The sequence below is a fragment of the Phyllobates terribilis genome, unplaced genomic scaffold (genome assembly GCF_046119375.1).
Source record: "Phyllobates terribilis strain yellow unplaced genomic scaffold, ASM4611937v1 Scaffold_5__5_contigs__length_657084704, whole genome shotgun sequence".
Taxonomy (NCBI): Eukaryota; Metazoa; Chordata; class Amphibia; order Anura; family Dendrobatidae; genus Phyllobates; species Phyllobates terribilis.
In genome coordinates, this window is record NW_027362765.1 from 636,569,590 (window position 1) to 636,583,064 (window position 13,475).

Genomic DNA, 13,475 nt, shown 5'->3' on the forward strand with positions numbered 1-13,475 from the left:
GTGTTTTGTTTTTCTTTGTTTTTCATAACAACTCTAATTATAATAATATAAACAAGCTAGAATTTTAAGTTTGCCTATCATTACGAAATCTAAAACTTATAAAAACTATCGACTGATGAAACAAATGGGAATTTGTTCGGTTTTGAGAGCAGTGACCACTCAGCAGTGAGTGTCTGTTGCTGGATTTGCAAGTGGAGTCAGAGGCCAGGCAGTCACAGCTGAAGTGCTACAATGCAGTGCTGAGCTGCCACCATCCTTTCAGATCCAAACTTCTTACATGTCAGCAGGTTTCTCAATCAGTATCAACATTTGAATTAGTTTGTGATTAGGACAAAATACTAAGAACCCTACAAAAACGTAACTTTTTCTACATAGACACTTTCCCTCACCATGGGGTGCATTTCATTGAGTTTTTCTAGTACCCAGAAGTTAAGGAAATCAAGTTTACAATTATTCTTCTTGGCTTCTACCTAGTCGAATGCAATTTTCATTTGTCAGCGGATTTTTGCCCTAGGCAGTATCATCAAATAAGTAATGTGTATCAAATACAGCAAAATATTTTAACGTATTTCCTACATTATTTGACTTAAACATTTCCTATTTTCCTTCATTAGGATTAGTTAACTTAACCAATAAGCTTTCAGTGACCAAGCTCTTAAGTCACTATGCCTCTGTAGTCCTTTGGTTTTGTCGTTGTGGTCTTCTGCCAGATAACCCAGGTAAGGGCTTGCTCCCACTTGCTGTTCAATCCAATAAAAAATCAGATTGCACTCACCCCAATGTTACCCTATGGTGTAGCTCACATCTGCGATTATTTTCTCATGCGAAAACGATTCTACCCGAGAATTGGATTGTACGCGCCCATATAAGTCTATGGGTGCGTGTGAAACATCACACTGCACTTGGATATCACCCAAGTGCAGTGCGATTCCCGCCGGCAACAGGAGATGGAGAAATGACTTTCTCCGTCCCCTCTCCAGCTGTGCTGCGATCCCCTCATGCGAGAGAATCAGAGCACTGACACTCGGCTCACGCTCCCAGCGGAGCAGGAGCTGACACTCATTAGCATTTCTCATCTGATGCCATAAGCTAGTGGGACCCCGGCATAAACGTCCAGGGCAGAAAACATCTCCAATGCACAGCCTTTTTGGGTCCGAGAACAACATGGTCTGATCGAACCAACTCCATGGCCTGCAATAGTACTAAAGACTTACCTTCTGAGACGTTTACTTTATATTGAAAGTATGTGCCATAAATAACAACTAGTTGCTGGTTCAATTTATAGATCTCCCACTTGTGAGGAAAATAGAGGTACCATTCTAATTGGTTTGCTGACCAGAAAGTAAGAGACCATGCATTCAGCTCTATACATTGTAGTATACAGTTTGGACACACCCTCTCATTTAAAGATTTTTCTGTATTTTCATGACTATGAAAATTGTACATTCACACTGAAGGCATCAAAACTATGAATTAACACATGTGGAATTATATACTTAACAAAAAAGTGTGAAACTACTGAAAATATGTCTTATATTCTAGGTTCTTCAAAGTAGCCACCTTTTGCTTTGATGACTGCTTTGCACACTCTTGGCATTCTCTTGATGAGCTTCAAGAGGTAGTCACCGGAAATGGTTTTTCCCCAAAAACACTTTGGTGTCCCCAAGTGCAGTTGCAAAAACCATCAAGCGCTACAAAGAAACTGGCTCACATGAGGACCGCCCCAGGAAAGGAAGACCAAGAGTCACCTCTGCTTCTGTGGATCAGTTTATCCGAGTCACCAGCCTCAGAAATCGCAGGTTAACAGCAGCTCAGATTAGAGACCAGGTCAATGCCACACAAAGTTCTAGCAACAGACACATCTCTTCAACAGCTGTTAAGAGGAGACTTTGTGCAGCAGGCCTTCATGGTAAAATAGCTGCTAGGAAACCACTGCTAAGGACAGGCAACAAGCAGAAGAGACTTGTTTGGGCTAAAGAACACAAGGAATGGACATTAGACCAGTGGAAATCTGTGCTTTGGTCTGACGAGTCCAAATTTGAGATTTTCCAACCACCGTGTCTTTGTGCGACGCAGAAAAGGTGAACAGATGGACTCTACATGCCTTGTTCCCACCGTGAAGCATAGAGGAGGAGGTGTGATGGTGTGGGGGTGCTCTGCTGGTGACACTGTTGGGGATTTATTCAAAATTGAAGGCATACTGAAGCAGCATGGCTACCACAGCATCTTGCAGCAGCATGCTATTCCATCCGGTTTGTGTTTAGTTGGACCATCATTTATTTTGTCAACAGGACAATGACCCCAAACACACCTCCAGGCTGTGTAAGGGCTATTTGACCAAGAAGGAGAGTGATGGGGTGCTACGCCAGATGACCTGGCCTCCACAGTCACCAGACCTGAACCCAATCGAGATGGTTTGGGGTGAGCTGGACCGCAGAGTGAAGGCAAAAGGGACAACAAGTGCTAAGCATCTCTGGGAACGCCTTCAAGATTGTTGGAAGACCATTTCCGGTGACTACCTCTTGAAGCTCATCAAGAGAATGCCAAGAGTGTGCAAAGCAGTCATCAAAGCAAAAGGTGGCTACTTTGAAGAACCTAGAATAGAAGACATATTTTCAGTTGTTTCACACTTTTTTGTTAAGTATATAATTCCACATGTGTTAATTCATAGTTTTGATGCCTTCAGTGTGAATGTACAGTTTTCAGTCATGAAAACACAGAAAAAATTTTCAATGAGAAGGTGTGTCCAAACTTTTGGTCTGTACTGTATGTAGGACACTGAAACAGTCGAGTGTTTCCCTTCTCCCATCAACTACAATGAATATAAGGGCCATTCACGCATGTGACATTTCTTCATCTGATCTACTCCTTTCTGTGCTACAGGAATCAGGATTCGCACATTCTGCCACAATACGGCTCCCCCAGAAATGACCCCACAGCGCACCATAATTACCTTCCCTTTGAGTGCTATGCCTCGCTGGTCTTCTCCATGACATATAAAATACATATGACCAAGCACATGGTTGAGGGCACACGGAAGGGTATCCTCGGCCACAGATTATACACTTTTGATCTAGAGCAAGAATTTTTTTTTTTAAATTGGCAAATGGCCTTGTTGGATAGGTCATCAAATTTGTTGTGACCGAACAACCCCCTTAAGTAATAAATGTTTTGCTGCAATTGTCACTATTTCCTTGACCAAAACAAAATGAATGTACTTTTTGTTTTTCATTTTGCTATATACTTGTGTTTATTCTCCCTTTTTTTTCCTTGTTTATTCTGTCAGATGGAGCTGTGCAGTTGACCAGGCCATACTACAGTTATCAACTGGTTCAGCACTACTATGCTGAGCGTCGGAAAAAGCTGGAGCATTTGTCTAGGTAGTGAAAATGTTGCTCTGTTTTCTGTAATACGGACTTCAGTTCCCTACCACTTTTTCTAGTCAGTTTGTCAGAAATTCCTATTGGAGCTCATTCAGACGTCCATAAAAACTGTCTGAGATGGAACTGCAATGCACATTCTGGCCACTGCTCTCCAGACTCGAGAGTGACCGGCTCATAGAAATACATGAAGCTGTCACGCTTGGGTCTGGAGACCCGCAGCCAGTCTGTGCATTAGCGTCTGTGCTTAGATGTCTGAATAAGCCCTTTGCTGATGGTGTTTTTTTTTTTTTTTTTCCCTTGACACAAAATTGAAAAATCTAAAGGAAAGAGTCTTGCTCCTTTTATTGGATTTATTCCCCAAAAATTGCATGCTAGGTAACACATTCATCCTTCTCCATCACCCCATTTCTGCCGCATGAAAGTGCACACATTTTAGTTGGAGCAGAGAGCTTTTGGCTTAAATGCCATCATTGGGACCGGATTGGATTAGGTTCTTTTGTATAGATCAGAGGCTGTTAATTGCTGTCCGACCTACATGTTACTTTGTGCTGCTGGAAAGCCACAATTACAAGGTTCTAGAAGCGCTGGAGTGTCCAGGTCTGACAGTATATAAATGACTCTGGGCTGAATACTTATTGACAACATCCAAATCTGAGACTGTTAAGGGGGAGAAAAAAAGTAACATTTAATTAAATATAAGAAAACATTTTAAATTTGTAAATGTATATGGCCATGATAACAGATAAATAAAACTTCTCAGACATTTTCAGAAGGCAGAGATTACAAAATTAAAAATTTGTTCTGAAGGCCAAACATGACCCTTGCCTTTAAGGAGTTATACAAACTGATTAATAATATTGCGCAAAAATTTTTTTTATTGCTTTTAGGGGTATAAAAGTAACACTTTTTATGTTTCCTATGTTACAGAGGTAAATGGAATTCTACCTTGATGATCGATAACCTGATTTCTCGGCTTGGAGAAAGACTTGAGCATTTATGGAAGAGAGACGGTGGCTCAGGCAAATATCCACCTGCTACCTTGCATGTAAGAAAAACCAATAAGGCAATCTTATGTTTATGCCATAACTGTTTAGTACTGTTCCAATCACTTCAAACCCATTTAACTATACATCACAGGCCAAGTTCTTTCTCTTCCAAAGTGTTAATGCTAATTGGGTGCTGAAGTGGAACTTACAACTGAACCTCATTGAAATGCATGTTCAGTGTAAAACAGCATGGAAAGTATCTGATCTGTTTCTGCTGTGGACTCTTCATTATGATCAGTAAAGGTTCTGGTGTGTGGTCCTCTTTAAGCGTTTGAAAACATTTTCATACCATCTTTTTATCGATTACTTCAATAAATTCTTGGATGTTAGAAGCTGGAACATTTTTCCCTCCTTTTTTCCATTGCAGTTTTAGACCTTTATACTTTATCCGGTAGCTTTAACAAAAGTTATTGGATATATCGCTACTATTTCAAATGTCTGCCTCTGAAGTTGATGTAAAGTTCCTAATGCTTAGCGGGCAACAGAAGGTTGTCCAGCAACTCAATGAAATAACTTTTATTCCTCATCCATCTCCGCCGGTCATCGATCCACCAAGGCTGATGCCGCAGTGGAGTGCTATTGAGCCCCTAATCCGTAGAGGTTCCTGAAGGGTTTAGCCTGTGGACTTCCAAAAAAAATTGGAAGGATGAGTATTATAACCCACCCTCCCCCAAATCGCCCTGTTGCCTACTGAATTGCTCCTCCAAACCTCTGCCTTAGGGGCTTCCTCCTGGGTTTGTTTGGGGATTGTCTCCTTTTTATTTCCTATTTCCTAATTTTCAAAATGTAATTTGTAGTGCTATATCATAAAACTATTTTATCTCGCTCTCCCTACTCTTGATAATCTGAGGCTTGACTTTTTGTTGTCAATGGGCACTTTTCACGCTGTTTGTGGGAGGGCCACTTTTTTTTTTTTTACTGGCTTTCAGTCCTGGGCTTCTCCTTTGCCTCCATCTGATCTTCATGTTCGTCTACACCTCCTTTCTACAGCTCCAGCCACCTTTCTGCTGCCAACATAATTTTGGGACGCAGTTCTGTGATTTTACGGCTCTTGAATCTGTCCCTGGTACTTTTAGGCGTCGTCCTGGTCCTATTTAATTTTTTTCTATGTGCCATGTCCTTTTCCAAGGGAGAACTTATTTTAGGAAGCTTTCCCCCTGTTGCACTGGTCACCTATTTTGTTTGTTTGCTCTGTGACAACCCCTACTCACAACCCCTTAGATTCCCCTAAAGAACTGAGCAGCATGTGCCAGGTCTTTGACTTTGGCTCAAAGTAACCTGGCCACCCTCTCCCAGTCCACAGTTGATTTCTCTAGATCGCTTGCTAGCCCAACTTGCGTGTCAATGTTTTCTTTCCTAAGTCGAGTAATTCTGCCCTGTCTCACATAGAAATTGAGGCGCATACTTCCCTATGCACAGATGCTTTCACAAGACATAGGATTTCTTCCCACACATCCTCTGGCATTCCTCGGCCAGTGCCACAGCGGATGAGATTGCATCTGCCCCTGCCCAGTCTGATTCTCCAGGGGTTACCTCTGAGTGATTCTGAGTCTGAGCAGAATACTAAGCTAGCCTCTGCATTGCATGACCTTTGCTGGGCAATGAGGGCCACCCTCGAAGTCAAGTAAGTAGTGTCCTCCTCTCCTTCCCAAAAAGTAGTTTCCTTCCGTCAAGTCCGGCAACCATTCTCTTTTCCAACCATGAAGACTTGGTGATTCTCTTACCAAAGAATGGCCGTACGGACTGACTCGTGCCTTCCTCTAGGAGGTTTGAGGTAATTTTCTCCTTGCAGAGTAATTAGTTGTCAAATTTTCTATACCTCCCTCTGTTGAAGCCCAGGTAGCTAGTGGCTAGAGCCACTACCTTGCTCTTCTCTCATTCAGTATCCCTCAGATAAAAGTTCAGGACTCTAAAAAGTGGCAGCAAGTTGATGTCATGCTTCTGTGGCGTGTCTCGTATTTCTTTACAAAAGGTGTCATTTCTTGTGGCAATAACCTCCATTGATAGCGTGCCTGAGCACACTTCCCTTTCCTGCGGGGCTCTCTTATTTTGTTCCCTATCAGGACAAGCTGTTCTTGTTCTCTGTGCTACATTGTTTTCCAAAAGTTGATCAAGTCATTCCACATTAATGATAACATTGTTCTCCCCTCCTTGTGCCTATCCTCCTGCTCCCTGTGAGTGTTTTCCCTCTGTCTAGATATAGTCAGAGCCATTAGGGCCTATCTTTCTTATGGAAATCTTCCAGAGATCCAATTCTCTTTTTGTGATCCCTGATGGGTCACACTAGGCTGGTCAACCTCCAAGACAACCATTCCCATATTGATCAGTTTCACTATTATGCAAGCTAACAAGACCAAGGGTAAAGCTCCACTGTTCAAGATTACTGCTCATTCCACAAGGTTGGTCGGAGCCTCCTGGGCCGTCAGGTTGGCTGCTATCTGGCCTCTGTCCACACTTTTTGTAAAATTTTACAAGATTTACACTATGGCTTCTGCCAACTTGTGATATATGGTGCTGCAGGCTGCAGTCTGGTATGCGGTTTATTATTTGTTGTTTTTCCCCAACCATTGGGCGTTCTCTGGGATGCTCACGGTCCTGTAACTCGCAATTATAGAATTGTGAAAATTGCATTTTTCTTACTGTAAAATCCCTTTCTCATTGAATATACTGGGTCACATTGCTGTTGTCTTCCCATTTTTCAGTACTTTATATGGTATGTTGAACATCTTTTTTGATTTTTTTTTTCTTATTCTTTCAATATAGTAGTATGAAAAATTAAAAAAAAAAAAAAGTAAAGCTGAAAGTTACAAATGTTCAATTTCTTCATAATAGTCCTATGCTACTTTTTATCTCCCTAAAGCATCTCTCTCAACTAGTTTTAACCGGACAGCCCCTTTATCACTTATTTGCAGTATGGGTGATGACTTGCTAATCGGTTGGTGTCTGGGTGTTGGGACCCACACCAACGTGGAACTCTCATTCCCAAAGAGGAACATTTATCCCCGATTAGAAATGGAGCATCATATCGGATGGCTGCCCCTATAATCATGCACAGAAAATATGATAGTCATACAACTTACCTCGGAAGAAGAATGATATACAATATGGTATTATTTACCCCTTCACAACATCTGCCATATATGTACGGCACTTTGGGTAGTGCATTCCCGCAAACTGCTGTTCATGTGCGCCGCTTCGAGGTCCTGTCACTGCGCTGAATCACGATGGCTGCTGTCTCTTACAGCTGACCATCCCTGCACCTTGTCAGTTGTCATTCCAGGAACTTGGGTATCTATGGTTCTGATAAATCATATAGTGAGTTAGTTGCTAGTGGTATTATCCATGGATGCACATGAGGTAAGCGACATAGCGAATCTGAAGAACTATACTTAATTTTTAATTGGAGGTATTTGCTACTATTATAACTACTGCTTGATCTTTGAGATGGGAATACGCCTTTTTAACTTTTTTCGTTCTTGCTAACTGATCTGTAACACTGTGTGTTGCAGGCACTTCTAGACGTGTATCTACTAGAAGATACAGATGAAATAAACAAACACACAATTGTATCCTTTTTCCGTTTACCAGATGACCTAAAACAAAAAGGTCTCATGATTTCCACCATATTTGTGATTTATGCCAGACAAAGGCGTATGGTTTAGTGGAAAAGGCCTGGCTTAAAGTTCAACACTGTGGGCCAAAAGTTCACCAATTTCTTTCACAAATTAAGCTAGAGTTCTCTTGTCTGAACCAAAACATATAGTTTTGTGCAAAATCTTTATAATTATTTACAAGACTATGTATTGCAAATAACCTTAACCACTTGTATACCAGATGGTCTATTTTTTGTTGGATGTCATGTACTCTTTCTCAGATAAGCCGGATTCTTCCATAGAATCATTTCCCGCAGCTTTTTCGATCCCTTGTGGTCTAATAAAACTTATTCAAGGCTTTTGGCTTCTGGATCACAATGATTATCAGGTATTATTTTTAATTATTATAGTACCCTTAAGGTTGTGTAGATATCTGGGCTGGTAATATCATCCTGGTAATTCTACTGAACTCAACAGGTTCAGTAAAAATACCTTTTCACTTTGCTTTATAAAGAAGAAACCCCTTCAGAAATGCTGACATGTAGCTGATCTGGCTCTAATAGAAAACGGGGAATTTAGAGTTTTGTCCTTCCACACAATCCATACCATTTTACTTCAGATACACATTTCATTTACAGGGGTTGTCCACTACCGACAAACCCTTAACTCCATTCCCCCTAGAAATGAAAAGTAATGTATATTAGTCTTCTGCAACGGTTGGCAGTCAAGCGAGATAGGCGCTGCTATTCCTGGCAGGTGACATTGTTGTTTCACATGACTGCCGCAGCAAATCAGCAGCGTATTGACTGCAGCCTTTACTATTTTCTCAGAGCAGACGTCTGCGATTCTTGTCTTGTGTCCACATCAACCTGTGTCACCCGCTGGGAACTACAGCATCGTCATTGCTCAAGGCGCTGCGGCAATTGAATGTACAGTGTGTGTCTATGTATATATAGTCTATAATTGATATTATGTATGTTAAAGGGTTTGGGACTTTAATATTGATTCACAATCTTTAGGATAGGTCACCAGTTTCCAATCATTGGGGGTGAGACTCTCCACACCCCCACTTATCAGCTCTTCCAGTTGCCACTGGCAGCCAGACGTACTCAGTTGTGAAGCGGAATTACACAGCTCCGACAACTGCACAGTAGTCTCTTCCGTGTACTGTACATCTGCTACCAATTGATTCGAACAGGCGGCAAATGTGTAGTACCAGGTTGTGGCCACTTTACAGTTGATGGCGCTGTGCAGCTCCACAGCTGACACTTAAAGCATCTGATTGGTGGGGGGGAGTTAAATGTCACACCCCCAGCATTCAGATATTGATGACCTATCGTAACGAAAATCCGTCACTAGCAAAGTCCCAGACAACTGCTTTTAAGGATTTTATTACTCATTTCTCTGAGCTGCCGGCTTCTGCACATCTTTAAGGTAACCTGTCACCTCCAAAAAAATATGCTGTTTATCTGCATATATAGTGGTAATCTGCAGGTAAGTGGCTATGGAATCATGTCTGGAAAGCTTACTGGAGAAAGGGATGAAAAAAAGTTAATTTTCCAGAATTAGGACATGAATTCACATCCTAGGAAGGGGTCCGCATGTGTGGAGGGGACTTAGGAGCTGAGCGTCTTCCACACTTGGCTAATGCTGGCTGTAAGACCTAGCCGGCATCAGTCTCTAACAGCCGCTGCCGGAGCGAAGTTTCCGTTGCGATGGTTACCAATTTAAACACTGCTGCCAATCTGGTGGGGACCGATTAGTTACTATGACAGCCGGTGGTATGCTGAAGATTCTGTCATTGTCCTCTTAATACCACGATCTCAACTACAGTGGGGAAAAAAAGTATTTAGTCAGCCACCAATTGTGCAAGTTCTCCCACTTAAAAAGATGCGAGAGGCCTGTAATTGACATCATAGGTCGACCTCAACTATGAGAGACAAAATGAGAAAACAAATCCTGAAAATCACATTGTCTGATTTGGAAAGAATTTTTTTTAAAATTTTGGTGGAAAATAAGTATTTGGTCAATAACAAAAGTTCATCTCAATACTTTGTTATATATCCTTTGTTGGCAATTAACAGAGGTCAAACATTTTCTGTAAGTCTTCACAAGGTTGGCACACACTGTTGCTGGTATGTTGGCCCATTCCTCCATGCCGATCTCCTCTAGAGCAGTGATGTTTTGGGGCTGTCTCTGGGCAACACGGACTTTCAACTCCCTCCAAAGGTTTTCTATAGGGTTTAGATATGGAGACTGGCTAGGCCACTCCAAGACCTTGAAATACTTCTTACGAAGAAACTTCTTCATTGCCCTGGCGGTGTGCTTAGTATCATTGTCATGCTGAAAGACCCAGCCACGTTTCATCTTCAATGCCCTTGCTGATGGAAGGAGGTTTGCACTCAAAATCTCATGATACTTGGCCCCATTCATTCTTTCATGTACACGGAAAAGTCGCCCTGGTCCCTTGACAGAGAAACAGCCCCAAAGCATGATGTTGCCACCCCCATGCTTCACAGTAGGTATGGTGTTCTTTGGATGCAACTCCACATTCTTTCTCCTCCAAACACGCTGAGTTGTGCTTCTACCAAACAGTTCTACTTTGGTTTCATATGACCATATGACATTCTCCCAATACTCTTCTGGATCATCCAAATGCTCTCTAGCAAACTTCAGACGGGCCCGGACATGTAATGGCTTATGCAGGGGGACACGTCTGGCACTTCAGGATCTGAGTCCCTGGTGGCGTAGTGTGTTACTGATGGTAGCCTCTGTAACGTTGGTCCCAGCTCTATGCAGGTCATTCACTAGGTCCCCCCGTGTGGTTCTGGGATTTTTGCTCACCATTCTGGAGATCATTTTGACCCCACGGGGTGAGATCTTGTGTGGAGCCCCAGATGGAGGGAGAATATCCGTGGTCTTGTAGGTCTTACATTTTCTAATTATTGTTGATTTCTTCACACCAAACTGCTTGCCTATTGCAGATTCAGTCTTCCCAGCCTGGTGCAGGGCTACAATTTTTGTTTCTGGTGTCCTTCGCCAGCTCTTTGGTCTTCACCATAGTGGAGTTTGGAGTGTGACTGGTTGAGGCTGGGGACAGGTGTCTTTTATACTGATAACAAGTTCAAACAGGTGCCAGTACTACAGGTAATGAGTGGAGGATAGAGGCTCCTCGTAAAGAAGTTACAGGTCTGTGAGAGCCAGAAATTTTGCTTGTTTGTAATTGACCAAATACTTATTTTCCACCAAAATTTGAAAAAAAAATTCTTTCCAAATCAGAGAATGTGATTTTCAGGATTTGTTTTCTCATTTTGTCTCTCATAGTTGAGGTCTACCTATGATGTCAATTACAGGCCTCTCTCATCTTTTTAAGTGGGAGAACTTGCACAATTGGTGACTAAATACTTTTTTTCCCCACTGTATATACTGCATTACTGTATGTACTATAAATGATCACAGGTTTCACAAAAATGTGAATAAAAAGTTTTTAAAAGTTGAATAAATTAAAATCGCCCCCTTTTCCTCAGTTTAAAAATAAAGGAACAAAAACATTTGTTGTTGCTGCATTCATAAAAGTACAGTCCATTAAAATACGTAACGAATTAACCCATTAGTGAACTCCATAAAAATAAAAAAAAAAGCTAGAATTTCATTTTTTTGGGTCACCTCACCAACCTGGAAAAAAGTAATTAATAATAAGCAAACAGTGCATTATACGTACACAAAATTGGTTTCAATAAAAATGTCAGGATAGCACACAAGAGTCTAGGAAAATGGCAACACAAAAAAATAATGTTTTGCTTTCTAAGACCACTTAGAGGACCTGTCACCAAATTTTCCATGTTCAACTGGATATAATAATGGTTGCAGAGCAGTATAAAATGTTTTTTTTTGTGTTTTTCCTTTTTTTTTCTTAAATTTTACCCCTAATGAGTTATCACAGAGATGTCACTGGTGACGTATGGTTCTTACACCTGTATGATGCTGACCAATCCATAAGCAGGCAGCAACATAGCAAACACGCCCCCACCATAGCGTAGAGCAGGTTTGTCAGTGAGTAGGATGTAATCCCGTTTATGTCTGTTGTGCTTGCTCTGCAGTGCGATCAGTGATTTGAAACGAGCTGACAGAGGGGTTTATGGGACACATTTAAAGGGAAGCTGTCACCCCCTGGGAGACATGAGACCTGTAATATGGGCATGCAGGGTATAGAAAAGTAACTCTATACTACCTGTATGGCCCATAGTAGAGGTCTGATTGCAGAGATATGTGTTTTTATAAAAACACGTTTTCTATCCCCTGTATGCCCATAGTAGAGGTCTGCTATCTCCCAGGGGGTGGCAGATTCCCTTTAAACTCCGCTGTACTGCCCCTCCTTGCACACTGCCACTCATGCAGGAGGTTAGGCTAGAAGAGGTACATCGCACACTGAGAAACCTGCTCTAAGCTATGGTGGGGGGTGTTCTTTATATGCTTTGTTGCTGCCTGCTTATGATTGGAGGAAAAGTGCACAACCCTCTGTGAAAACAAGAACACCCCCTTGCACTTCACAATTGTTAACTTGTTAGGTGCAAAATACATTGCTAATATCATCGCAACAGAGCCAAAATGAAAAAAAAAAACATTTATTCCTCACTGCAACCATTGTGTCCAGTTACACATGAAACATGTTCTCAAAGTCTCTATTTAAATATAGAGAAATTGCTGCATGTTTGGTATCACTGTAATCGGACTGCCGTCAACCGCCAAATGAACACCCTTAAAAAAAAAAAATCCAATAATGGAGGATTGGGATGCATTTTTTTTTCTCCATTTGAACCCACTTGAAGCTTGTTTTACCATTATTCAGTATATTGTGTGGTAAAATGATTGGCACTATTCAAAATTAAAATTTGTCCTGCAAAAAATAAGCCCTCATACATTTTTTGATGGCGAAATGTAAAAAAAATGACTGCAAAAATAAAAAAATCACCATGTCCTGAAAGGGTTAAGTTTTATTCTAGCTTTTTTTCCTTTGCTCTCTTCCATAGGATGGTGCAGGGAGCTGCTAGTCCATACAGTGAGCGTGACTGGAATCACTGTCCCTGCAGAGCAGCCAGTCAGTCTGCAGAGGGGCATTATTACCACTCATTTTGCAGAGAAATATGTTTTTTGGAGGTGATAGGTTCCCTTTAAGAAAGAATAACAGATCTTTTTTCCACTTCTAGAATTCAGTGGACTGTCTGCTCCATCCTGCCACAAGTAAGGTAATGCCATGGCAACACAATCTGATTATAGAGACCTTAATGTGCCATGGAGACCACAGACTGGCCCTACGCTATATTCTAGCTATGAAGCCTCCAATATTCAACAGTGCAGAGGTCAAACGTCACATGACTGTATTTTTAGAAAACAGGTAAGTTTTGTTTCCTTTGTCACATGTTAATTTCTAGTTGTCTTTAGACAATTAAAGA

The 13,475-nt window shown here is 41.5% G+C and overlaps 1 protein-coding gene across 1 annotated transcript in view; it reads left to right on the forward strand.

The window, feature by feature from the left end:
- Window positions 1-13,475, forward strand: part of LOC141273801 (protein ELYS-like) — a 104,199-nt gene that overhangs the window by 45,223 nt on the left and 45,501 nt on the right. The window contains exons 16-21 of the mRNA XM_073686167.1: window positions 615-719; window positions 3,287-3,380; window positions 4,311-4,428; window positions 7,939-7,995; window positions 8,264-8,410; window positions 13,230-13,417. Of these exons, the coding sequence (XP_073542268.1) occupies window positions 615-719; window positions 3,287-3,380; window positions 4,311-4,428; window positions 7,939-7,995; window positions 8,264-8,410; window positions 13,230-13,417 (709 nt within the window). The remainder of the gene's footprint in view (window positions 1-614; window positions 720-3,286; window positions 3,381-4,310; window positions 4,429-7,938; window positions 7,996-8,263; window positions 8,411-13,229; window positions 13,418-13,475) is intronic.